At 45.5% G+C, this 26054-nt stretch overlaps 1 protein-coding gene across 1 annotated transcript in view; it reads right to left on the bottom strand.

The window, feature by feature from the left end:
* The window catches only part of LOC127051949 (cytosolic phospholipase A2 epsilon-like), a 40027-nt gene extending 37745 nt beyond the window's left edge, over positions 1-2282 (bottom strand). The window contains exon 1 of the mRNA XM_050954965.1: positions 2216-2282. Within this exon, the coding sequence (XP_050810922.1) occupies positions 2216-2243 (28 nt within the window). The 5' untranslated portion in view covers positions 2244-2282. The remainder of the gene's footprint in view (positions 1-2215) is intronic.
* Between the last annotated feature and the right edge of the window lie 23772 nt (positions 2283-26054).

Below are 26054 nucleotides of genomic sequence, written 5' to 3'. Positions count from 1 at the left end.
GGGAGCCTCAGAAAGAAAAAGGTTCAGAACCCCTGCAATAAACGATATGATCTCACCCACCTTGTTTCTCTAACACGCTGGGCCCAACACAGCTACAACAACCCTGCATACTACTGTACCAGTGTCATACTGTGGGTCAGGTAGGAGCAGGAAGCGAAGTCACATGTGATTGCAGCAGAGATTAGCAATAATCAGGAAGTGACCCAGCTAGTCAGCCCTACTTCTGGGCATATTAATTACCCACAGAATTAACTTTGAGTGCCTTCTAGCACGTGCCAAATCCAAAAACATTCTTCCCAAACCATGGTTATTCATACTTGTTTATAATCTTAATTTATAACACATATTAATATCAACAAGGCTGAATATAAGTTTTAATGGGAGAACATGGTAGCCTACCTCCTCGCCTACCAACAAGATTATTCAGAGTCCTATTCAGCAGGCTCTCTAACAATGTATTACCTTTTTTCCCTCTTTGATTTTGGGCTCTCTCCTTTTCTTCCCTTAGTCTTTATATCTGGCATTTTTCTTTTTCTTTTTTTTTCTTAATTTTACCTCTTTCTTTCTCTACCTTTCCACATTCTGTAGCTCAGGATTCTCTGAAGAACCCGATGGACCACTCAGAAGTTCAGAAACAAAGTGAGCACACAGATCATTCTCTTTTCCATCATAACAATTACAAATGGCATTTCAATAGGTCTCATTGCAGCCTGGGACTTGGGCCATACAAGACCTGGTTTGGTGGAAAAGAAGCTCACTCCTCCTAACTTGATCATCAGCCATCTGCAAGCTCTTCCAGGAGCTGGACCTTTTTAAACCCAGAGGGGGACCCAAATTCTTTGCTGGGAGAGTCAAATTAGTATCCACTCAGTGAGCTAACTTTACTTTCCACTTACTACAAGTTCCCTGCTTTCTAAGGCTATCAGTGTTAAATTTGCATCTAAATACATCACTGATCTATTATCACAATCTTCAGTAAGCTACTTCTCACTAAGATGTATTGGTGGAGAAGATGGAACTTCATTCCCAATCCCAGCACTGCCATGATCAGACATCGGTAGAGCTCTGTGACCACTTCTATTGTAAAGGTCTCCACTATCTTGGGCTCTTCTTTGCTATTATCTCTAGTGCTGTGATCTGATAAGTGACAGTTCTTTAACTACCTCTGTTGCGGACATCACCCCTTCCCTGATTCTTCTTCACTATGCATAATTTCCACCTATTTTAAGGTCCACACAGTGCCATACAGTGTTCTTTTTCCTGACTCTTATATTATTCGGCTTTGTGGGTGGTGAACATTTTCCATGCATGTTGAGTTTTACCACGTCTTCTGCATGTAGCTTTTTCTCTTTTGTTACTTGTCGCCAAAATGTTTTATAATAAAAACTCAGGTGTGGTTTTCTTTGTGTTTATTTTTGAGCTTTGATGTTAAAGGAAATTGCACTAAAATTTGAATTATAAGGTTCTCCCCTTTGGGATTGTTTAGAGTTTACTCAGGTTGCTAAATGAAAAGTATGTCAATCAATTCTTCACTCTTTCATACATGTCTTTTTGATTGGAACTGAGTCCTGATATCATTATTTGAAAGAAAATCTGGCACAGTGAGATTTTTTTTAATCCTAAAAATCACTGGATCATTTCACCCTTTTAACCTGTAACCTATTGGGTAATCTATTGTCCTCCTTGTTACAAATATCAATCCATAAGACTAACAAGAATAAAATATATTATTTTAACACCACAAAAAATAGTTCTTGCAAGTTTGCAGAAACAAAATACAATGCTAGCACAGATATACAAAAAAGATTATTCCTTTTCCTTTCACCCTAGAAAATTGTTGTATGTTAGAATTATTTACCCTAAGATTATCTCTTTTTTCCTCCAGTTAGCTCCAAGATGCTGGAGTCTCACATTTCTGTGGGTATCCTGTAGTACAAGGTACAGACTATAGTAACTCCATTTAGGATTGAAATCTGACATTACAGGTGATAAATATGGCAGTCCATGTAGACTGTAGTGTGTCAGGTACCGTATGCTTTTTCAAATCCTAGTTATACTTGGACACCCATACAGGTACTTGTACTCTGATAATAAACAGGGTGCTATGGGAGCTCTTAGTGCTTGAGTGCATCCCAATGACAATAATACTTTTATTAAATACTCTCGTTGCTTTCAAGAACTATAAGAAACAGCTAAGAACAGTAGAAATACTCACACAAGTCAGCCTTCCGGAGATTTCTCATTCCTATTATTTTTACATGGAGCAAGTTGATAGAAATTACTTCTTCCTGCAGAAGAATGATTAACAAGATACACAGATGCATATTAAGGTGTGTATTCATCAATAGACACACATCGAATACAGAGAAATGAGACACATGATGATATGGCATGGTACAAAGGCTGTATTGGCCTGAGTTTGCAATAACCATATTACTCAAGAGAGGAAAAGGCATAAGCGAGTTACTGATACATAGGTCATCCGAAATAAGTGCTAATAAAATCTGTGTATTTTACCATCATTTTCTCAGTATATTTAACTGTTTTTTTTAAATCTACTAGAGCTAAAAATGTTCAGTTGTATAGTATCTCTACATCTGTGAAACAAATCTTACCTGTTTGTACAGGGCCTAGCACAATGGGGACCCAACTTCATTTGCTTTGGACATTAACACAATATAAGTAATGGAACAGACCCTAGCCCCAGTTTCTCCTCTTTGAGCCACTCTGATGTTTCAAAGAATCAGCACAGTTGTCACATGAACACAGCTTGGGATACCAATAGCATAGGTACGTAAAGCCAGCATAGTCCACCCACCCCATTCCTGAGCACAGAATGCAGAAGGCGGCACGAAGAGGCAGAGCTGAAGCACGATCCATCCTAGCAATTCTCTGGCAGCAGAGCAGTTGCCAGGAAACTTATATCATTTAGAGCAATCCTTTTGCCCCAGCAGGTGAATTAGCTCTACATTTCCTCAGCCTGCCCAAACTCCGCTCCACTGCACACTCATCCATAAAGAGCAAGATTTTTTGGCACCGTGGAGACATAGACACTCTACATGGGCTCCAGAAATCCTACCATCCATACCCCAGTGCAGCAAAACTGCACCTGTTTTGCTGTGCCCAAGGTCCTTCATGGCCACAGAAAGAACACTTTCAATCTTTTTGTAGCAACATTACAAACTCAAATTAAAATGGTTCAAATGACATAGTGGTCTATGCAATGCAGGGTTCAAACTGTCAAATTTAAGAGTACATCAAATAGCTTATTATATATGCCAAAAGTTAAAGTATTTGCAAGTACATCAACAAACATGAACGCCCTAGGGAAACACTGAACAAGGTATTACTAATACCAAACATTCAGGACACTATTTTTTTATTCATGTTCTGATTTACATGATACTGATTCTAGTCCAATGCACATGTGGAAAACATGGAAGAAAATACTCTGAAAAAAATGCGTACAAGGAAATACTCACATAAGCATATACATCTGTGAGATAGTAAAGGGAAACAGGCTACTCATAGTTAGGGATAAGCAGAGCCAGAAAACAATTTTAAAAGTTTGACTTGTTTGACAAAATACCACATTTTTCACAACTGCAAATGAAAAGGGGCATGGCAAGATCACTGTCTGCTAGCAGAGCTGGTCAAATATCTAAGGGACTGGCCTCTGTGCAAATTGAGCTCCTCCCAGATCCATCTCTGGCAAGGTGCTGCAGGTGGTGTCTGGTTATATATTCTATTTATGTCCTTCCTGGCAATCTTGTGGTACCACTGGAGTTTTGACATCCATGTGATCATTTGCCATGTAGCCACATTCCTTGGTACATAGGCTTCTGTATTTGTTGGTCTTCCATTCAAATAATATATCTATACAAAGAAAGCCTGCAAAACTGATTCATTGCTGTTGGAGGCAATTGCTGGGTTAGGCTTCAAATATCCTCATTTCCGATCTTGTCCTGCCACTTGATATGGAGCAGTTGAAGAAGACAACAAGAATCGAAAACATGAATCCACTGTTCTCCGACCTTCCTCAGTGCCCATGTTTCACTGCCATACACTGCAGTTGGCATAACTGTGGTTCTATAAATCCACAGCTCATTAGCAAGTTTAATGACATGGCATCCCCACAGAGACCTCTAAAGGGGCTGAAACATGGCAGCAGCTGTTGCTATTCAAGTGGCCACATTTTCAAGCATCCTCCAAGCACTGATTGTGACATTGCTCAAATATTTGACAGTTGCCACCTGCTCAGTGTCATGCCTGGACAAGTTAATACTGACCTGGTTGTAATCTGGAACAGGAGGCTGCGTGATGGTAATGACCAGTGACCTCTTTTTATTCAGCTTAATAACCAGACCAATTCGTGCTGTTCTTTGCCTAACTAGTTCAGCCATCATCTGCAGCGATACATCAAACTGAGCCAACCTATGGCATATTTGAGATCACAAAGCAGAATAACATTCAGCCCACAATGCCACTGTTAGCTCCTTCCTCAAGCTTATCCATCAGCCATTCAATGCCAATATTGCACTGGGTAGCAAAGGCTGGGATACTCAGTGCATCTTTAGACCAGGTTGTTCCACTGTCAACCAGATCTGTACCTTGACGCAGCTTCTGAGAAGATGGATGAGTTTAATAAACCCCGTGCAGCACTTTAGATTTCCATCAGGCCTTTGATTCAGAGCATCAAGCAAGTTTGTGGGATCTGATGAGGTGACTCAGCATCCCTGGGAAGGTAGTATCGTTGATAGAATGGAAAGCTGCGTTTGAGTTAATGGCAGACACAAGACATGGTTTTCTATCTCCACAGGAGTTTGGCAAAGCTATGTTCTGTTGTCATCAGCATTCTTCAGAATTGGCACTAATTGGTTGATGGATAAGAAAGTTGAAGTGAGCTGGTCAAATAATATTGGGAAAAAAAGTACAGGGTTAATAATTTTGCCACATTTTTCAATTAAATTTCTTGAGGTAAGGCAGTACTAGTTACTAAGGAAGTATTTACTGACTAGTACATTTTACAGATGGGGGACTGAGGCACAGAGTTGCTAAGTGACTTGCCCATGGACACATAGGAAGTCTGTGGAGGAGCAGTTAATTGAATGGAGGTCTCCAAAGTCAAAGTCTAATTCTCTAACCATAGACAATCCTCCTTCTCTTTATCAATAACCAACAACTTTTCGGTCTTCCCTGTTAAACTCAACAATAGCCCTATCATAGGCTAATAAGTTTGGAGGCCAAAGGCCTCTGAGTTCATTGGTTACAAACACCTCAGCTTTCAGTCTCTGTATCTATTTTGGACATCACTTATTACCTCGTAAACAGGAAGCACGGTGTAATCACTATAATTATTACTGCCAGAACTGCTAAAAAAATATGAGGTTACAAACACAGGGCCTGATCATACAGTCATGCTTCATGCAGTCATACCTCAAGCAAAAGTCTCATTAATGTCTATGAACCTAATTGTGCAATGCTGACTTACACATTTATTCTCACTGAAGTCAATGGAACCACCCACATGCATAAGTGCTCATGTAAGAGTTGTACAAGTAGATCCGAGGAGTGTTTTGCTAACTGATGCCTCCAGGCTTAGGATCACGTATTTTGGGGTCCCCCATGAACCCAGAAATTCTGGAATATCCTACTGACAACTACGATTATGATTGTCTTTATCCTAATGATATTTAGTCAACGTACCCTGACTGCTCAGTACTGTCAGATATTTCCTACACAATGGCCAAACAGGTTTCTTACACTCAGTTTAACAGTGGCAAAAGAATCCTTAGACAATAGATTGATATAACATGCAATAAAAGAGGAGAAATTGATCTCAGATCCCAATAAGTCACGACTTATGAAAATATGAATAGTCTTATGTGAAAAATAAAATGAAACATGAGAAACATTTCTGTTATATCAAGAGAAAAGGGTAAATACCGAAGTAAAATAGTCTGCCAAATACTATACTTATGATAAAAAACATTTTCCTCTCTTCTATATTTCAAGTTCTTTAAAAAAAAAGAGAGAGAGAGAGAGAGAGAACTAGGATATGCACTTCTTATTTAAAATGTTATTAAAATAGAAGAATAAAATACATAAAAAAGACGGTTACTCACCTTTGTAACTGTTGTTCTTCGAGATGTGTTGCTCATATCCATTCCAGTTAGGTGTGCGCGCCGCAAGTGCACGTTCGTCGGAAACTTTTTACCCTAGCAACTCCAGTGGGCTGGCAGGTCGCCCCCTAGAGTGGCGCCGCCATGGCGCTCGATATACACCCCTGCTGGCCCACCCGCTCCTCAGTTCCTTCTTGCCAGCTACTCCGACAGTGGGGAAGGAGGGCGGGTGTGGAATGGATATGAGCAACACATCTCGAAGAACAACAGTTACAAAGGTGAGTAACCGTCTTTTCTTCTTCAAGTGATTGCTCATATCCATTCCAGTTAGGTGAATCCCAAGCCTTACGTAGGTGGTGGGGTCGGAATGAGAAGTCACGGCATGGAGCACTGCAGAGCCAAAGGCCGCATCATCTCTGGCCTGCTGGACCAGGGCGTAGTGGGAAGCAAAGGTGTGGACCGATGACCAGGTCGCTGCCCAACATATCTCTTGGATGGGTACGCGGGCGAGGAAAGCCAGCGACGACGCCTGTGCCCTGGTAGAGTGCGCAGTCACACGGCCCGTAGGGACGTGAGCCAAGTCATAGCAGGTCCTGATACAGGACGTTACCCACGAGGATATCCTCTGTGAGGAAATGGGAAACCCCTTAATTCAGTCAGCTACTGCCACGAAAAGCTGGGGGGATTTGCGGAACGGTTTGGTCCTGTCCAGATAAAACGCGAGAGCCCGATGGACATCAAGCGAGTGGAGTTGTTGCTCCCTGCGTGACGAATGAGGCTTCGGGAAAAAGACGGGGAGGAAGATCTCCTGGTTGACGTGAAAGGCTGAGACCACCTTGGGGAGAAAGGCAGGGTGCTGTCTCAGCTGCACCTTATCTTTATGGAAGACCGTATACGGGGGATCTACCGTGAGGGCCCGGAGTTCCGACACCCGTCTAGCTGAGGTGATGGCCACTAGAAAGGCAGTCTTCCAGGAAAGATAGAGCAAGGAACAAGTCGCTAACGGCTCAAAAGGAGGGCCCATGAGCCGAGCCAGAACCAGGTTGAGATCCCAGGTAGGGGCAGGGGGTCGGATGTTGGGGTAAAGACGTTTTAGTCCCTTCAGGAATCTAGTCACCGTCGGATGAGAGAAAACCGAGTGGCCATCCCCACCCGGATGAAAGGTGGAGATAGCCGCCAGGTGAACCCGAAGGGACGATATCGCCAGGCCCTGTTGCTTGAGGGACCAGATGTAGTCCAAAATATTGGCTACAGAAACCTCCATAGGGAGGAAACCCCTCTCCGGGCACCAACAAGAGAAACGCTTCCACTTGACCGAGTACGTCGCTCTGGTGGAAGGCTTCCTGTTGCCCAGGAGTACTTCACGTACTGGGGTAGAGCAGCGTAATTTGGATCTGGTCAGCCACGCAGGAGCCACGCCGCAAGGTGCAGCGACTGGAGGTCCGGGTGACAGAGTCTGCCGTGGTCCTGGGTGATCAGGTCCGGGTGAAGGGGCAGGGGGACTGGGTCGGCTATGGCCAGGTCCAGCAACATGGGGTACCAATGTTGCCTGGGCCACGCTGGAGCTATCATAATCACGCGGGCCCTGTCCCTGCGCACCTTCAGAAGGACCTTGTGGACCAGCAGGAACGGAGGGAACACGTAGAACAAGTGGGTCGTCCACGGGATAAGGAAGGCGTCCGCTACCGACCCGGGCTCCCAGCCCTGAAAGGAGCAGAACGCCTGGCATTTCCTGTTCTCCCTGGACGTGAAGAGGTCCACCCGGGGACAACCCCACCTCTGGAAGAGTGAGAGGGCGACGTCCGGGCGAAGGGACCACTCGTGTGAGAGGAAGGATCTGCTCAGGCGGTCTACCAGCGTGTTCCGTACTCCAGGGAGGAAGGAAGCCATGAGGTGAATGGAGTGGGCTATACAAAAGTCCCAGAGCCGCATCGCCTCCTGACATAGGGGAGAGGATCTCGTGCCGCCCTGCTTGTTGATATAGTACATGGTCGTCGTGTTGTCGGTGAACACCGCGACACAACGACCTCAAAGCTGATGGGAGAACGCTTGACAAGCAAGACGGACCGCTCTCAACTCCTGTATGTTGATGTGGAGGTCCACTTCCTGAGGGGACCACAGGCCCTGTGTCCTCAGGGTTCCCAGGTGGGCCCCCCAGCCCAGGTCTGAGGCATCCGTTGTTAGGGACACCGAGGGTTGGGGGGATGAAACGGGAGCCCTGCACACATGACAGACTGGTCTAGCCACCACTGGAGGGAATCCAATACCCCCTCGGGGATGGTGATAACTGTGTCCAGCGAATGTCTGGTCGGCCGGTACTGCGCGATGAGCCAAGATTGGAGGGGCCTCATGCGGAGCCGCGCATAACCTGTCATAAATGTGCAGGCCGCCATGTGGCCTAAGAGGGTTAGGCATGTCCTTATAGAGGTCAAGGGGGCAGCCTGCAAGCGTTGAATGATGGCCGACAGTGACTGGAACCTGGGCAACGGTAGAAGGGCCCTGGCCAAGGTGGAGTCCAGAATGGCCCCGATGAACTCTATCCTCTGCGTGGGGAGCAGAGTGGACTTGTCCACGTTGATAATGAGGCCCAAGGTAGCAAAGAGTCCGCTGATCCTGCGGATGTGGTTGCGGACCTGCAGCTCTGATGTGCCTCGAATCAGCCAGTCGTCGAGGTAAGGGAACACGTGAATGCGACTGCGCAGAAGGTATGCGACGACGACTGCCATTCATTTCGTGAATACCCTCGGGGCTGTGGAAAGGCCAAATGGGAGGACCGCAAATTGGTAATGATGGCGGTCGACCACGAACCGAAGGAAACGTCTGTGTTGTGGCAATATGGCAATATGAAAGTAAGCGTCCTGCATGTCGAGGGCGGCGTACCAGTCTCCAGGATCCAGAGATGGGATAATGGTCCCCAGGGATACCATGCGGAACTTCAACTTCACCATATGTTTGTTGAGTTCCCGCAGGTCAAGGATAGGTCTGAGGCCTCCCTTGGCCTTGGGGATCAGGAAGTAGCAGGAATAAAACCCCTTGCCCTTCTCGTTCTCCGGAACCGCCTCTATGGCTCCTTTGTCGAGGAGCGTCTGCACCTCCTGGAGGAGGAATTGCTCGTGAGAGGGGTCCCTGAAGAGGGACAAGGGTGGGGGGCGGGAGGGAGGGTAAGACGTAAACTGCAGACGGTATCCCGTCTGCACAGTGCGTAAGACCCAGCGGTCGGATGTTATTTGGATCCACACCTGGAGGAAAAACGAAAGGCGGTTGGAAAATGGGGGGGAAGGATCCGTGGGGGAAACTGGTACCGCGCCCTCGGGCGCACCTTCAAAACGAAGGTTTGGGCCCGGGTGGGGCTTTGGAGGAGCTCTGGTTCTGCCCCCCTTGGTTGCCCGACTGTCTGCGCCTGCCATTCCTGCCACGGCGCCTATTGAGGTCCTGCCGCTGGCGGAACTGGGGGTACGGCCGGCGCTGCTGCTGTTGTTGAGGCCGGAAGGGTCTGCGCTATGTCCCGGGAGTGTGCATCCCAAGGGAGCGCATGATGACCCGATTGTCCTTCAGACTTTTTAGCCTGGGGTCTGTCTTCTCCGAGAACAGGCCCTGACCTTCGAATGGGAGGTCCTGGATGGTATATTGGAGCTCCGGTGGAAGGCCAGAAACCTGAAGCCAGGAGATGCGGCTCATTGTAACCCCTGAGGCGAGGGTTCGAGCGGCCGAGTCTGCTGCGTCCAAGGAGGCCTGCAACGAGGTTCTTGCGACCTTCTTGCCCTCGTCAAGAATTGCTGCAAATTCTTGACGCGCCTCCTGTGGCAACAGCTCCTTAAACTTATCCGCTGCCACCCAAGAGTTAAAGGCGTAGCGGCTAAGGAGAGCTTGTTGGTTGGAAACCCTGAGCTGAAGGGCACCCGCCGAATAGACCTTGCGGCCTAGGAGGTCCATATGCCTCGCCTCCTTGGACTTGGGTGCTGGGGCCTCTTGTCCATGACTCTCCCTCTCGTTCACCGACTGCACTACGAGGTAGCACGGTGTCGGGTGAACATGGAGGTACTCATAGCCCCTGGAGGGAGCCATGTACTTACGCTCCACGCCTCGTGCAGCAGGAGGGATGGAGGCCGGCGACTGCCAGATTGTATTGGCGTTGGCCTGGATAGTCCGAATAAAGGGCAGGGCGACCCTGGTGGGAGCATCTGAGGAGAGGATGCTCACCACGGGATCTTCGATCTCGGAGACCTCCTCAGCTTGCAGGTTTAAATTCTGCGCTACGCGCCTGAGGAGGTCCTGGTGCGCCCTGAGGTCGAGTGGGGAAGGGCTGGTGGAAGATGTGCCTGCCACTGCATCATCGGGAGAGGACGATGAGGAGACCCCTGGCAAAAGAGCGTCCATGGGGGGGTCTGTCTGAACCCGCGCCTCTGACTCCGGAGGGAGCTCAGGGTCCTGCTGTTTGGGCCTGTCCTCCCCTTCCGGAGAGGGAGGGGGGCGAGACAGCGATGCCTCCGGCGCCGTGTGCTCAGCCGTCGCAGGCCGAGGAGGAAGTTGCTGGGGGCCCTGGGCTTGGTGGTACGCCCAGGGTGTCCAGAACCCCCACTTCTGCGGTCCCTGGTCCTGCGGAGGAGGGTCCTGAAAAAGGGCCGCTTGTCTGTCTGTGTCCAGCGCATAAACACTGTCTGCCTGTGACGACACAGACGGCTGTCTGGAAGGCCATGGAGGGGCCAAACGCGGCTGGTAGGGATCCCTTAGTCCTGACGCCGAAGATGTTCTCGGTGCCGGGGACCGGTACCGGGAATCATACCGGTGCCGGGATCGGGACCTGCTTCCGACTCGGTGCCGGGATCAGGACCGGTACCTGCCTCCAACTTGGTGCCAGGATCGGGACCGGGACCTGTCTCCGACGCGGCGCCGGGAGGCCGATCGGGACCGGGACCTGCCACCGACCCGGTGCCGGGAGGTCGACTGGGACCGGGACCTGCCACCAGCTCGGTGCCGGGAGGTCGACCGGGGAGTTGATCGCCGATGGGAACGGCTCCTAGAGTCCTGGTGCCGGTAGCGGTGACTTGAACCAGACCGGGACTGTTTGGAGGATGACTAGCGCCACGAGTGCGACCGGTACCGCCGAGGGGAGTGGTGCCGGGACTGCAAGCGGCGCCGGGAGCGAGAGCGTCCATGGCGACGGGACCTCAACAGAGATCGTGAGTCCTGAGACGGCGCTCTCATTGTCGGCTTGCCTCTGGACACAACCCGCACCGGGGATACCAGGGGTCGAGGCTGGGCTGGCTCTGTAAGAGCGATCAGGTCCCGTGCAGAAGCAAAAGTCTCCGGCGTCGATGGGACCAATAGCTCAACCCCAGATCTTATGGGGGAGCTAGAAGGGACCGGACTCGACGGACCCTCAGGGCCCGGAGTCGACGGGATCCCTGCTGGTGGTGCCGCGGCCGAGGTAGGTGCCGGGCGCTCCACTCGAGTCTGCCTGGATGGAGTCGCAGTCTTCGAGGGCCTTCCTTCGGGTCCTGGTGCCGGGGAAGGACGGTGCCGGGGTGTCTTTCCGGTGCCGGCGCGGTCCAGTGCCGGTGTAGAGGCGATGGTCTGCGAAGTTACCAGGTTGAGTGCCGCTTCCATAAGGAGAGTCCTTAATCTCTGATCCCTCTCCTTTTTTGTCCTAGGCTTAAAAGCCTTGCAAATGCGGCACTTGTCTGAAATGTGCGATTCCCCCAGGCACTTTAGGCAAGCGTCATGGGGATCGTTGGTCGGCATCGGCTTCTTACAGGCCGCGCATTGTTTGAAGCTCGGCGAACCAGGCATGGGCCCGGTGCCGGGAAGGGCTACGGCCCAAACCCGCGAACAAGTATTTACAACTATTTACAAACAACAATTAACTGACTAACTACAACTATGAACCGTAAAATGAAGGAGAGCTAGGGACGTGGAGGACAGCAATGCCGCACTCCACAGTTCCAACGACCGACATGGCGGTAAGAAGGAACTGAGGAGCGGGTGGGCCGGCAGGGGTATATATCGAGCGCCATGGTGGCGCCACTCTAGGGGGCGACCTGCCGGCCCACTGGAGTTGCTAGGGTAAAAAGTTTCCGACGAACGTGCACGCGCGGCGCGCACACCTAACTGGAATGGATATGAGCAATCACTCGAAGAAGAATGTTGATTCTGTGAAATCTGGAGCCCTTCAAGTGCAGACCACAGGCTCAGTTCTCAGCTCTGTCTGTCAGGTAGGAAGCAGCTAATAACCATTAGAGTGCACCAGAGGTTCCTGGGAGGCAGGATTTCATTTCCTCCCTTTATATGCCCCCTAGCTCAAGCAAAGTTAACTGCACTTAAAGCACCTCCACTTGTATTTGCTGCTGTAACTTTCTCATTTCTCTCCCTTTGAAATGTCCCCTAAAGGGTCTGATTTGCAGGGGCAGCTCTAGGCATTCTGCCGCCCCAAGCACGGCAGGCAGGCTGCCTTCAGCAGCTTGCCTGCGGAGGGTCCGCTGGTCCTGCAGCTTCGGTGGACCTCCCGCAGGCGTGCCGCCAAAGGCAGCCTGCCTGCTGCCCTCATGGCCACCAGCAGAGCATCGCCAGTGGCTTACTGCCCCAAGCACGCACTTGGCGTGCTGGGGCCTGGAGCCGCCCCTGTTGATTTGCTACTGTATTCAACAGAATTCACTGGAGTTACCCAGCATGAAATTGGAGTAACACAGTGATGAATCAGGACCCATCTCTTTTTCAGGGTTATGCAAACTACACTGGTTTCAGATTGCAAGAATTCTTGTGAAACTTTTCTTCACTTCTGATCTGCATAGGCCCATGCTCCGAGTTTCTCATTCTGATGGGTTCAAAAACGCAAAGAGAAATTGACCTAATCATTGCCATGATTCAGATGACTGTGCATCAATACAGTGCTAATCTGCATGCTTCACATTCTTTTGACAGGGTGCAGTGCCTTAAGTAGCTGGATAATTATTAATTATATTGCATTTTGGCATGAGTGCCATATTCTTTTGGGTCACAGCCAACAACTTTCCACCAAATAAATATGTTTTATGTCGGCCAACTGATCTGATTTAAGTATCATCTGTACTAAAGCAAAACTGCACGTTGCCCTCAGAGTCAAGTTTTAAAGTTTGGCACTTCTCTGAAAAGGTAACTGTGTAAAAATGGCATCTTCTTATGTACAGATCTACCCTGTGTATCCACAGTGACATCTGCCAACTTCAGTGACAAAAATAAGGTTTTAACTGCTTTTTATTCCTATCAGCACTGAACAGCCAACCCACCTGAGAGAAAAGGAGTTGGATCCTAGTCCATCTTGTGCATCATCAACAGAAAAGTTTACTAAGTTCAAATCACAGTTACACCTGTGCACGTTTCTTGAAGACAGAAGTCATAATTTAAAGACAATGGGATTGTAGGGGTGTCATGAAAGGAAATATTTGGACTACAGATCCATTAACAAGGTGATGAAGTGTATGGAGGATTGAACCCTGCTTAACACTGAAAGCCCAGGCTGGTAGTTAAAATAAACATGGTTTTTTACTTGTACACTGAGCACTCCTGATTGAGATCATTTGATAGATAATAAACAAGGAACCCCACTGTACCATTTTTATAGAGTCACTTTCGAGAGAACTCTGCAGTTTAAATCCTCACTGCACTCTCGTATATATACTTCAAACCCAAGAAGTAAAGCACAAAATGATTCCAGGATACAATTACTGTATTGTCAGCAGATTTTGCCACTAGCAATGAGAGTGACTTCTCCATGAGGCAAGGACCAAATCTCCACTTACTGAGGTGAGCTATAAATAGTCTCCTGGGATTCTGACACTGCAACCTCACAGAAAAGAGCTCTAGAAGACCAGGCTGAGTCTCCAATCACTGATGACCAGAGTGACCACTCCATGCAGTAAGGAATAGAACTCTTCTTCTAAAGACATCTAACACGTAGTCCCCACAGAGCTATCACAGCTGCCAGAAGCAGTGCATCCAGAAGGAATGCCCTCACATATTCCCTCACCATTATCACTGCCATCATATCCTCAGTTCCTTGCAACTTGCTCCACAACTTTACTCATCTGCATAGTTTCCACTACAACAGTCTCTCACTGAGACTACTTGGAAGCCTTTTTGTTTGTTCACTTCTTTAATTGTCTTCTCATTGTTAACAGATATATTGCCTGCCTAGTCTTTTGGATCATTTACCATCCTCAGTAATTGTCTAACTTCTTTCTAATCCCATTCTCCTCACTACCATGCTTCTCTCATTCATCTCCTGGCTCCTGATCCCTGATCTCCTGCCTTGTCTTGCCTTCTGCTTCTCCCATTCAGTTTTCAAATTTCACCATCCCTCCCTATTTGGCATCCATATTCTTAAACTTTCCCCCTTGCTGCCACACCTGCTTCTCTCCCAGCTGCCCAGCATCCTCCTCACACTTCCTCCCTTTTTCACCACTACTGATCACATCTGCCCTAAAGCTGCCCCTTCTGTCATCTGCTCTACTTCTCCTTGCCTCATATGCACTTCTCCATCCTCCTCATCCCGTTCACTCCAGTCCTTCAGCCTCTTTCCAAGAAGACCAGTGAAACATTAATTTGTGAGAATTTTCTTCCACATATATGCTGTGAGCCAAAAAACTTCCTCGGTTCTCTATTACCAAATGAATGGGTGTGCAGAGTTAAACGCTTATGGCAGACCCCAATTCCAAATTCCAACCCCAATTTCATGGTAAACTGTCAGGTCAAATTGAGCTCCAAGTTTAGATTTTGTGAAAAATAAGTTTTACTAAAGTTTAAATCAATATAAATGCTTCTATGATTTTTTTTTAAAACACTGCCAGTGGTAATTAATGTAAATGTTTTTTAAATAAAAATATTTTCTTTAGTGTTTGTAACCCAATCGTTATAGCATGTGGCAAGTGCATCAGAGGGAAACTGAGTAGAAGCTAAAGAGTAACTGACTGATCTATTTTTGTTATTCACAATGAGGAAAAAACATCAAAAGTACAGACAGCAAATATAAACAACAAACTAAATCTGACTTCAAAATTCTTTCCATTTTAAAAAACTGAGGTGCTATTTATAACACAGGAAAGAAAATGTATATTTTCAAAAACCATTATTTTTAACCTCAGTGTGAACATTTCTACAGTCGTGTGTAATACACTGAATTGACTCAGAAAATGTTTTGTACATTTTTCTTCCCTCTATCAGAATAACCCTGCTCATTCAAAAAATGATCTCTCACATTCTGACAAAGACAGAAAACAAAATTTACAGTCAGTGTTCTTTCAGTGCCCATTGCAGGCTTTTCTGTTATTGGCTGCAAACAGTACCAAGTACATTCACGGCACTTAAAATAAGTAATAATAAATAAATAGTAACAATAATAATTAATAATAATCTGGCACTGCATCCCTTATTTGACCTAGATGGTCACCATTTCTCTCAATAGGCAGACAGCATTTGCCCTGGTATATGACACTTTTGGTACATGCTACTGGTTCATGCTATAGCTCCTTTTTAGTTGCTGGATAAGTTTCTGCTGTTCTCCGCTTTGATGTGGAATTGCCTCCTGAAAATGTCTGCATTAACTATGGCTCCATCTTTTTCAAATTAAGTCTCTTATATATAATGCTTTAGGCCCTGAGTCTGTACTGAGAACTGCACAGGCAGACCCTGGTACCCATGCAGAACCTCACTGACATCAACAAGGCTTTGCATGAGCACAGGAATAGTTTCATAGAGTTTAAGGCTAGAAGGTACCATAGATACCCAAATATTAAGCACAAAGACTTTAGTTAGACCAGAACATTTCAGTTCTCAGGAGACTAAATTGTGTGCCACAGGCAGAGAACAGGAAAGACCAGGTGGCAGAGGCCCTGTCAATGGCAGGGAATTGATTAGGTGAGAGATGCCCAAAAGATCCCAGCAGGTGAACCATGCTGCCCCATGCTGTAGAGGAAGGCAAACAACCTCCAAAGTCCCAGCCAATCTGACCTGGGGAGAAATTCCTTCCTGACCCCAGAAGGGGTGACTGATGTGACCATGAACACATGAGCAAGACCCACCAGCCAAGCATCTAGAAAGAAGATTCTCTGTAACACCACAGAGCACTTGGCCTCCCATACCGTGGCCCATCTCCAACAGTGGCCCATCTCTGAAGATATGAAAAAAACCTCAGAACCTGCCCATATGGTTCTCAACACAAGCTATACACTAGCTTCTGTCTCTACTCTCTAGCTGTGGACATGTTGCCATAAACCTGGGGAAAATCCTTTCCCTCCATCCCCCCAACTTTTTTTCCTACTGTAACTGTAGGATGCAGCTTCATGCTAATTACTTCTCCAGTCTGCTCAGTGAAAATCTGAACTACTTCTTAATAATAATCTTCAACGATGACTTTTAAACGTATTTCTAAAACATTATGGAAGGCCTTACAACAAAACTATTCCATACTCCAGGCTCTCTGGAAACCTCTGAAGACCAAGATAAAATCCCCAAATATATATCTTTTACCTTCAAATTTACAATTTATACCAGAAGAAACCTTCTCTAGAAACAATACCCCAAATCCTATATAAGAAATCCACATACAGGTGGAGCAAGAAGTGATTGTTTTTACTGAGGGCCAGATTTTGCTGACTAGTACCTTACTTCCTGAGTTGTCCCACTGAAATCAGTGCAACCGTTCTGGAGCAAGGTGCTACTCAGCATGACTAAGAGCACCAGAATCTAGCCCTCAGGCACTTCTATGAGTAGAAGCACTCTTTAGGACTGAATTGTGGAGCCCTTAGTTTCAAAGGAATTACTTGCATGAGTAAGGGTTTATCAGTGTGAGTAAGGGGTCCACAATCTGGCCCTTAAGAACTTCAGGAAAGCCCATTTGTTTAGAGGAACATTCCAGCTACAATCACTATACCCCCATCCCTCTGGGAGCCTTCTTTCATTTGAAGCATTTCTTCTCTCTCTTTTACCTGCACACCTACCAATGTGATATATGTTATCATGTGCCAGCAATGCCCCTCTGCCATGTACATTGGCCAAACCGGACAGTCTCTATGCAAAAGAATAAATGGACACAAATCTGACATCAGGAATCATAACATTCAAAAACCAGCAGGAGAACACTTCAATCTCTCTGGTCACTCAATAACAGACCTCTAAGTGGCAATTCTTCAACAAAAAAACCCTCATAAACAGACTCCAAAGTGAAGTTGCAGAACTGGAATTAATTTGCAAACTGGATACCATCACATTAGTCCTGAATAAAGACTGGGAGTGGTTAGGTCATTACAAAATCTAAACTTAATTTCCCCAATACTTATTTCTCCCTACTGTTACTCACAGCTTCTTGTCAACTGTCTGTAATGGGCCACTGTCTTACCACTTCAAAAATTATTTTTCCTTCCTTGGTATCCTGCTGTTAATTGACTTATCTCGTTAGACTGATCTCACATTTGGTAAAGCAACCCCCGTCCTTTCATGTATTTATACCTGCTCCTGTATTTTTCACTTAATGTATCTGATGAAGTGGGTTCTAGCCCATGAAAGCTTATGCCCAAACAAATTTGTTAGTCTCTAAGATGCCACAAGGACTCCTCATTGTTTTTTCTCCCATAGTGTTCCCCGTCCTATCGTTAGCCTCTAAATTCTCCAAGGGGGGAACAAATGTGTACCAATACACCAATAAACACATTTCTGACACATTCCTTGTAGGGTATGCTTTAAAATGTTGTATTGCATAGTGCACTTAAACTGCTATGGCAAAGCACTACAACTACAAAAAGTAAATCAAACAAATTGAAATTAAAAAATGACAGAGGCTCCGCTTACATAAATCCTGTCTCTGAAGGGTTGGAGACACTGAAAGAATGCATGTTCCTGCACCAAAAAACACAGAGGGGAGCAAGACATTTTAAAATGAACACAGAATAGATGAACTACTGCCTAGATGCAGTATGACAATGCTAGGCACACATTAGAAATATCATAGATAGATAGATTAGACTGGATAGATTCAACTGTTATACATACAGGTATTTCACACCTAAAGTTAAATTGAATGGTGATTAGCAATATGTCACTTTTCTTCCCCCCACCCCAAACCTCCAGATTTTGTTCCTAACATTTTCTGTACTGAATCTTATAATCAGCACTGGACAGCATTTAGTGATGTTCCATTTGTTTAGTACCCACCTGCCTCGTTTTTTGTCCTGAGATGCTGCTTAGGCCCTGAAAAATCAAGAGAGCAGAAATTGTTACATTTAAAAAAATCTTCCATTTCTGCTTTTATTATAATTTCACATTTACAATCCCACATTAAAACCAAATTTAAAGATACACAATAAGCCCTCGGAGACCATGATAGTTCCCCACTGCCCTGAACAACAGGTTATTCCTCATACATTTGTTTTATTAATGTTGTTGGGCATATAGTTTAGTTACAACAACCACATGCAGAAGGAGGACAGCCCTTGCAACTGCGGATACCTGAGGAACATCAGACTTGCTCTTCCCAGATTCTCCTCACAGTTCAAGCAGAACCCTCGCCACTTCTTCTCATGTGAAATATCTGATTTGGAACCTCACACAATTTTGTTGAGGTTTAGTGAGGTTTTCCTTACCTGATTGGAACTTGAATTTGATCCCATTGCGCTCCCCCTTGCATACAAGTCAGCTGTTAAAAAGGCACTTGAGTACTATGTCCTGCACAGCTGGCAGTGATTCCTGATGGAGATTTACAGTCTTTACACTGGCAGAAGTGGACAAGCAGGTGTTTTATTAACTGACTCGGAGCCCCACCCCTCTGTCATTTCCAAAAATTAAGCAATCTCTTCCTCCTTTCCTCAGCCTATTAAGGAAAGTCTACTGAGTTAATGGAAGATGGGATTATTTATTGTGCAGCCACCTTGATTTACCTTACTGAGGACACTGAGATCAGTGGGGCTCCATCCTCCCAAGTACAACCTTCTAGCAAAAAACAATAATAATTAACAATAATAAATAATGTAGTACAGTTATACAGTGCCTGTAGTCCCCAAAGGATATCAACACACATATGGCCAATTAATCTTACAGCACTGAAAAGCATACTGGACACTTTCCAGTACAACTATAAAGTCCCTGCCCTGAAACTTACAATCTAATTTTAGATGTGACTAGTGGAGACGATGAACAGTAGGGGGGGACAGGATGAGGAAGGAAAAGGGTTACAGTAATAAGAACCTGCAGTTTCACAGTAAGAATTTGCTCATTTTAGTGGTTCAGTTAAAAGGAATTAATATATATATATAAATATAATCCATCCCAGAAGTAGTCCCTGCCAGCACTACACCTGAGAGACACCTTCTGAGGGACAATGGCTTCCCTATGTCCTCCATGCACCAGAGTGTAATAATTAGAGCTACTCAGGAATTTTTCAACAAAATGGTTTTTCAGTCAGAAAATGCCAGTTTGTCATGGGAATGTGCCAGTTTCAACACAGCTCTTGTCAGGGAAGGTTTCTCAGGTCCAGGATGAAATTGCTGGTCAAAACCAAAGACAAAGAGAGCACCTCAGAATATCCAACGGCCTAAATGTTAGGGTGCTTGCCTATAATGTGGGCGATGCAGGTTCATGCCCCTACTCTGCCTAGTTCACTCTTTCCTCCCCCACCTGCTCCAGGACTTAGGAAGCCCATACAAGGAAGTTATAGTTCCCTCCAGAGGTATGTAATTAGTCCCAGTCACAATCTAGCTCAGGCTGACTGTTATTGTTAACTCACTTATTGAGGGCACCAAAGAAAATCACTTTATAAACTATATACAACACCTCTAAAATGCAGTCATCTGTAGGGTGGAGGCTAGCAACCAACAGCACAGCACTTGGAAAGGAAGGACTGGTAATTTTGTCCAGTGACAACCCCTATTATTCTTACCAAAGTTTTTGGTGTGTTTTTAGTGTCTGTGTAGCGCACACAGTTCATAAATAAGGCTACATTTATGTCACAGAGGTCATGGAAGTCACGGAATCTGTGACTTCCAGAGATCTCTGTGACATTCTCTGCCTCAGCCCCGGGGCTGCGGGACTCTGGAGCTGGCAGTCAGCAGGGCCCTGGCAGGGTTCCGGTGAGAGCAGCAACAGGGAACCCCCTGTGAGGTTCCAGTGATGAGTGACAGACTCCTGAGGGGGGAGGGATAGCTCAGTGGTTTGAGCATTAGCCTGCTAAACCCTGGGCTGTGAGTTCAATCCTTGGGGGGGCCATTTGGAGATTGGCCCTGCTTTGAGCAGGGGGTGGACTAGATGATCTCCTGAGGTCCCTTCCAACCCTAATATTCCATGATTGTGACAGCCTCATGTGGGGGGAATGCCTCAGGTGAGCAGCTGGAGGTGTCCCATTTTTCTCTTTGGGAAATATGGTCACTCTGCAGCTCCCAGCCACCATGGACGGGGGAGGCCTCACAGCTCCCAGTCATCAAGGTGGCAGGGGAAACCATGGAGCCGCAGCACCAAGTCACAGACAGGTCAAGGCTTCCATGGATGTTTGTTTATTGCCCATGACTTGTCTGTGGCTTTTACTAAAAATAACTATCACAAAATCTTAACCTTATTCATAAGATCTCATAACACACACAGAGGAACGACCTGGTACTTACTAATAGAGTAATGTCCCTGACTCCACAATAGTACACTATACAGACAGCTATAATCTGGTGCTGATGCAAACCCAATTTGAAGTATAAAAGCTCTGGATGGAAATCTGAATGTTCAGCCTCTGAAGGACTCCTTAGAAATGTATTTTTAAAGGACACTGAGCACCTGCATCCCAAAGAGAACTAAAACCTCCCCTTATCCCTGTTTCACAACACCTCCCTGAAACAAATCTATGTTAAATTATTATGAATAAATTTGGGTGGAGCACCCACAATTGAGGTGCAGTTTCCTTGTGCATCTTGTAAAACTGGTTTTTCTAGCCTTTGGATGAGGAATATTCCTCTAGAGGAAAATCAAGTCACCATCAGATCTTTCATTGGTAGTCTGTTTGTAGTAAAAAATGTCGACAGACTAATCGGACAAACCATTTATTTGGCTCTGCGCAGAGCAGAACATGCTGCTAGGGGCCTCATGGTAAGGGGTCCGGGACTCCGGGGGTTGGATAAGGGGTGGGGACAGTCAGGGGACAGGGGACAGGGTGGCTTGGATAGGGGGTGGGATCCCAGGTGGGGTAGTTAGTGGCAGGGGGAATCTCTAGAGGGGGCAGTCAGGGAGCGAGGGGGTTGGATGGGACATGGAGTCCCGGGGTCTGTCGGTGGCAGGAGGTGGATAGGGTTCAGGGCAGTCAGGGGACAGGGAGCAAGGAGGGTCCTGGGGGGCAGTTAGGGTGGGGGGGTCTCTGGAGGGGGTGGTCAGGGGACAAGGAGCTTGGGGGGGTAGATGAGTTGGGAGTTCTGGGGGGGCCTGTCAGGAGGCAGGGCAAGGGTGTAGAGAGGAGTTGGAGCAGGCAGAAAGGGGGGGTTGTATGGGTTGGGAGTTCTGGGGGTCCTGTCGGGGGTGGGGGTGTGGATAAGGGTCAGGGCAGTCAGGTGACAGGTAGGGGGTAGGGTCCTAGGGGGGCAGTCAGGGGACAAGGAGCAGGGAGGCTTAGATGGGAGAGGGGTCCTGGGGGGTAGTTAATGGCAGGGGTCCCAGGAGGGGGTAGGAAATGTTCATAGGAAACATTGTTGAGCAAAGTGCTTAGCTATATGAAGGTACGTGTTCCAGAGATCCAGGGAGATGACCCAGTCCCCCAGAGATCCAAATATGGAATAATCACTGCCAGGGTTACCATCCTGAACCACTGACAGAGGAGGAAGTTGTTTAAAGTCCTGAGATCCAGAATAAGTCTCCACCATCCTCTTTTCTTGGGAACCAGGAAGTATCTAAAGTAAAAACCTTTTCCTACAAGCAGCAGTGGAATGAGTTCAATCATCCCTAAGAGCAGGAGGGATTGTAATTTCTGTCTTAAGAGACCTCTGTGAGAAGGGTCCCTAAAAAGGGATGGGGACGGGGGTGGGAAGGAGGGAGGGATAGAGCTAAATTGAAAAAAGAAAAATTCCTGAAAATTCCCTTCTTTGACAATCAGCAAGGTTTCCCAAAATTCCTGCTGGATGGGGAAGCAGGTGGCCGGGTGAAAAATGTCATTTTTTCACTTGGGAAAACTTTTTTGCATAGTGAAAACAACTCATGAAACTGTTTGATTTTACAGATGTATGCCAAATTCATCATTTTTCACCAAAAGAATTATATCACAGCTCTGTTACAGTGGCAAAAATGTTTACCTGCAGATGGGCATTCAGTTCTGGCTCCCAGTGTGTTGGGTAGTGGAACAGGAAGGATTCTACTGAGCCAGTGTCCAAAACAGTTCTTTGTGTCTCCTCATGTGATCCTTTCACTCTAAGCTCAAGGTCGTCTTCCTCTGCAGACACAAGATGAAGAGTGTTCCCAAAACCATGGTGGAAAGTGAAGAGAAATAGCCCCATCAACCAATCACTTAAGAATCTCATTAACCAGTGGCCATTTGGAGCTGTGATGGAAAAGTCACACAAGGCACAACTCGCACATTGGAATTTCTTGCCATCTTCATTACAGAGACAAAAGTTCCTCCTCCTGGTTTCTGGGAATTTTTCACAAGAGCTAGGAAAACAGTTTTTGCAAGTTAAAAGTTGACTTTTTTTTCAGTGTGTCAAAATGTGAAATTTCAGGAAAGTGATTGCAATATTTGGAGAATGATGGTGAATTCAACACGAGGAAATTCAAGGTATTCCATCATAGATCTCCTGGAGAATGGCATTATTTAAAGGTGAAGGCACTTGCCAATCTGAAGATACAGTAAATAGTTTAATGAGAAATTAAATATGTGTTGGATGTTATTCTCCAAAAGAGGACAAAGGTAATGGTTAATTTGAGGAAACAACATGGAAGGAATTTCACACACACACACACATTTTACTGTCACCATGACTGCTATTCAAAACTATGCTAAATAAAGTTTAGGAAGCTTTTTTTTGACAAAGTGTGATTTTACCATCAGATTAACCTGCAGATGTACTTACCTTTTAAATATTTCATGCTCTTCCCCTTTGTCACACAAGCTTCTAAACAGGAAATTTGATGGTCCTGTGACAAAAGATTTAAAAAAAAAAGAGAGAATGAACATTACTTTGAGTCATCCATTCCAAGAGAACTGCCTTGTGCGAAGCTTTGCTCTTCTGCAATTAATACCATGATCCTACTGCATTCCTTATCTAGGATCAATTCAGGAGTGTTCCTAACATATTCTTGTCTAGAATTCTCTCATCTTAGTCCATATTATCTTTAACACAATCTTAATGCCCTGGTAGCTGCTGAGACCATATAATATTTCATAGGCAAATGATGATACACATCACTGGAAAAATAAATAATATGTCTGGAAAAAACATGACAAGCAAAGTCCTATATATTACTCAAAAATGTATGTAGTAAAGTACATGGACAAAGCCATTCACAATAAATGCTGATTAAAACTGTCTGTGATGGAAACTCATATTCCTGGAAGCAGGGTGGGACCTGTCACTATTCTTCCACTGGAGCGTTTCAGTCCATGCAAAACTAATACAATTTCTCTTTGGAGTTTAACCCCATGCTCCCATCATTGCCATTTGCACCTTTCCTCTGGGTAAAAATTTTATTCACCTTAAACTACATTTTAGAGAGAATGAGAGTAGCTGAGAAATCAACCAGAAATGTAAATATTACCACTAGGACACCATTCGTGATGAGATTTTCTGGCTGGTCCAAGTTGAGGGGGGAAAAAGCACTTTTTACAACTAGTTCACTGTAACACAAACGTATGCACCATTCTTATTTTGCTTTTTAGCGTAGTGAGATGTTGTTTTCCATTTCAATAAGTTTTTAAAATGTCAACATAAAAATAATTCCATAATGTGCTCACATAAGTGGAATTTGGGAGTCTTGCCATTTTAGGGATATAAATCTATCAGGTTAGCCCTGGCCTTCCTAATGCCACTCCCTGTTCTCTCAACAACATAGATTGAATTTAATTGATTTTTTGTGAAATAATGCAATCGAAGGCAACCAGTTTAGAAAGAGATGCAGAAGAAAAGATCTTTCTTACAGCAGACTGACTGGGTCATAGGCAATGGGCCTGATTCTTCAGGCACCACAGATGAACAACTCCTACTGGACTTCATAAGTTATATGATGCTTATATGCTGGAAAATCAGGCACCAGGTTACTCAGCTACAAGTGCAAGCTCAGGTCATAGCAAAAATACCTCTTCCCTACACTCAGATGCTCCTTCCTCCTCTCTTCTTCCCAAACATTCCAGTCTCTCCACCATTTCAAACCACCACTTCAGGCAGACATCCATGCCCGTCCCTCTTCCAAGCCCCTTCATAGCCCACAAGTAAAGACACACTTTGATGGGTAGGATGTAATTCCTTTAAAAGAGGGACCACAAATGCAGAGCCTCCATGTGGTACAGACCTGCCTACCTGCTACTGTGTAACAAACATCTCCTCTCTGCAAAGCTGAAGCCTTGGCATATAGCATCCTCAATAGAAATTCCAGCAAAGTCCATTAGAATCCTTCATCTATTGGTTTTTACTTGTCTCTGTTGGTTTCAATAGGAGGACCAGTAGCCTGCAGATTAATAGTCAGGTTGTTCTATTTCAAAACCTAACAGGCCAACTGAAAACAGTACAAACTAATAGATAACTTTCAACTGGAATTTCCAGTAATGATTCTCTAGCTCTATGGATCACAGGATATCTCATATCACACTTCATAATACAATGCACTATATTCTAGCACATCAAAGATGAACAGGCCTGTGACCAGCAGAGGAGAGCTTGTGTGTAGAAGGTAACTGTCAGAGAAACAGAGGATGTCTATGGGTTAAATTTTTTTCCTGGCTGAGCACAATTAAAAATCATGCCTAGCAAAAGCAAAGTAGGGATCACTTCTCCTAGAAGCCTTCAGCCTTGCAAGCACCTTAAGCCAGCGTGTCTTCATTTGGTTCACTACATACTTGGACTCTGATTGGCTCCTGCACTTCCACAGTCATTTTGCATCATCAGAAAAAGGTATTTATATGCCATTAGGAACTGAAGTGTCAGTAAACTAATGAGGTATTTCCTGTGAGAACATTAATGATTTAAAACCTTTGTTCTGGATTATAACTTCCTTTCATTACAAACACAACTTTTTCTCCCTCTCCCTTTTTGTACTTACATCTTCTCCATTATGAACTCCATCTCAAGCTCCTCCTTTCTCTGAAAATAGAAAAAAAGGCAAGGTGGGAAACAGAAAGAAGAGGCCTAAAGACATTTTTGGCCAAAATTGGGTAGACACACACACTCCAGAGAAAGATACAGAAAAAACAAAAAAAGGAGGAACAATTAATGATGAAACTGATATAGAAAAATGAAATGATTCAGTAACTAATTTTACCCTGTTGGAATACAGTGTCTTCCAATACAAATGCATAAGAAAGGTATACGGGGGCAATATATGGGATGGAGATTGGGAAATGCTGGTGCTCCCCATTTCTACCTGGAATTTCAGTCCTCACCTCTGAATTCAAAGTGAAGGTTGCATGGACTGTCTCTCCAGGTCTGACTTCAGCCACATCAAAGAGAACAGTGAAGAGAAGGTCATCCTTGGTGAGTGGGTCTTCATCATAGATCCTCAGTTCCAGGATATTCTGGAGACAAGATAAGATATTCAAGAGTTGCATATTTTTGTTTTTCGTAATGCTCGAGAATTAGAAATTCCTCGTTATGGAACAGTACTATCCAATTTGGACCTAGTTAGAATTATTTTGGGGAGGGCAGGAAGGAGAGGATGGCAAGAACAAGGAAGTGATGCAAGAATTCCTATGATCAAACAACACGGCAACATTGAACACTAAGACTGTTCAGCTATCAA

The sequence above is a fragment of the Gopherus flavomarginatus genome, chromosome 5, assembly GCF_025201925.1.
Source record: "Gopherus flavomarginatus isolate rGopFla2 chromosome 5, rGopFla2.mat.asm, whole genome shotgun sequence".
Classification (NCBI taxonomy): domain Eukaryota; kingdom Metazoa; phylum Chordata; order Testudines; family Testudinidae; genus Gopherus; species Gopherus flavomarginatus.
Note: the sequence above shows the minus strand (reverse complement) of the source record. Positions and strands in the feature narration are given on the sequence as shown.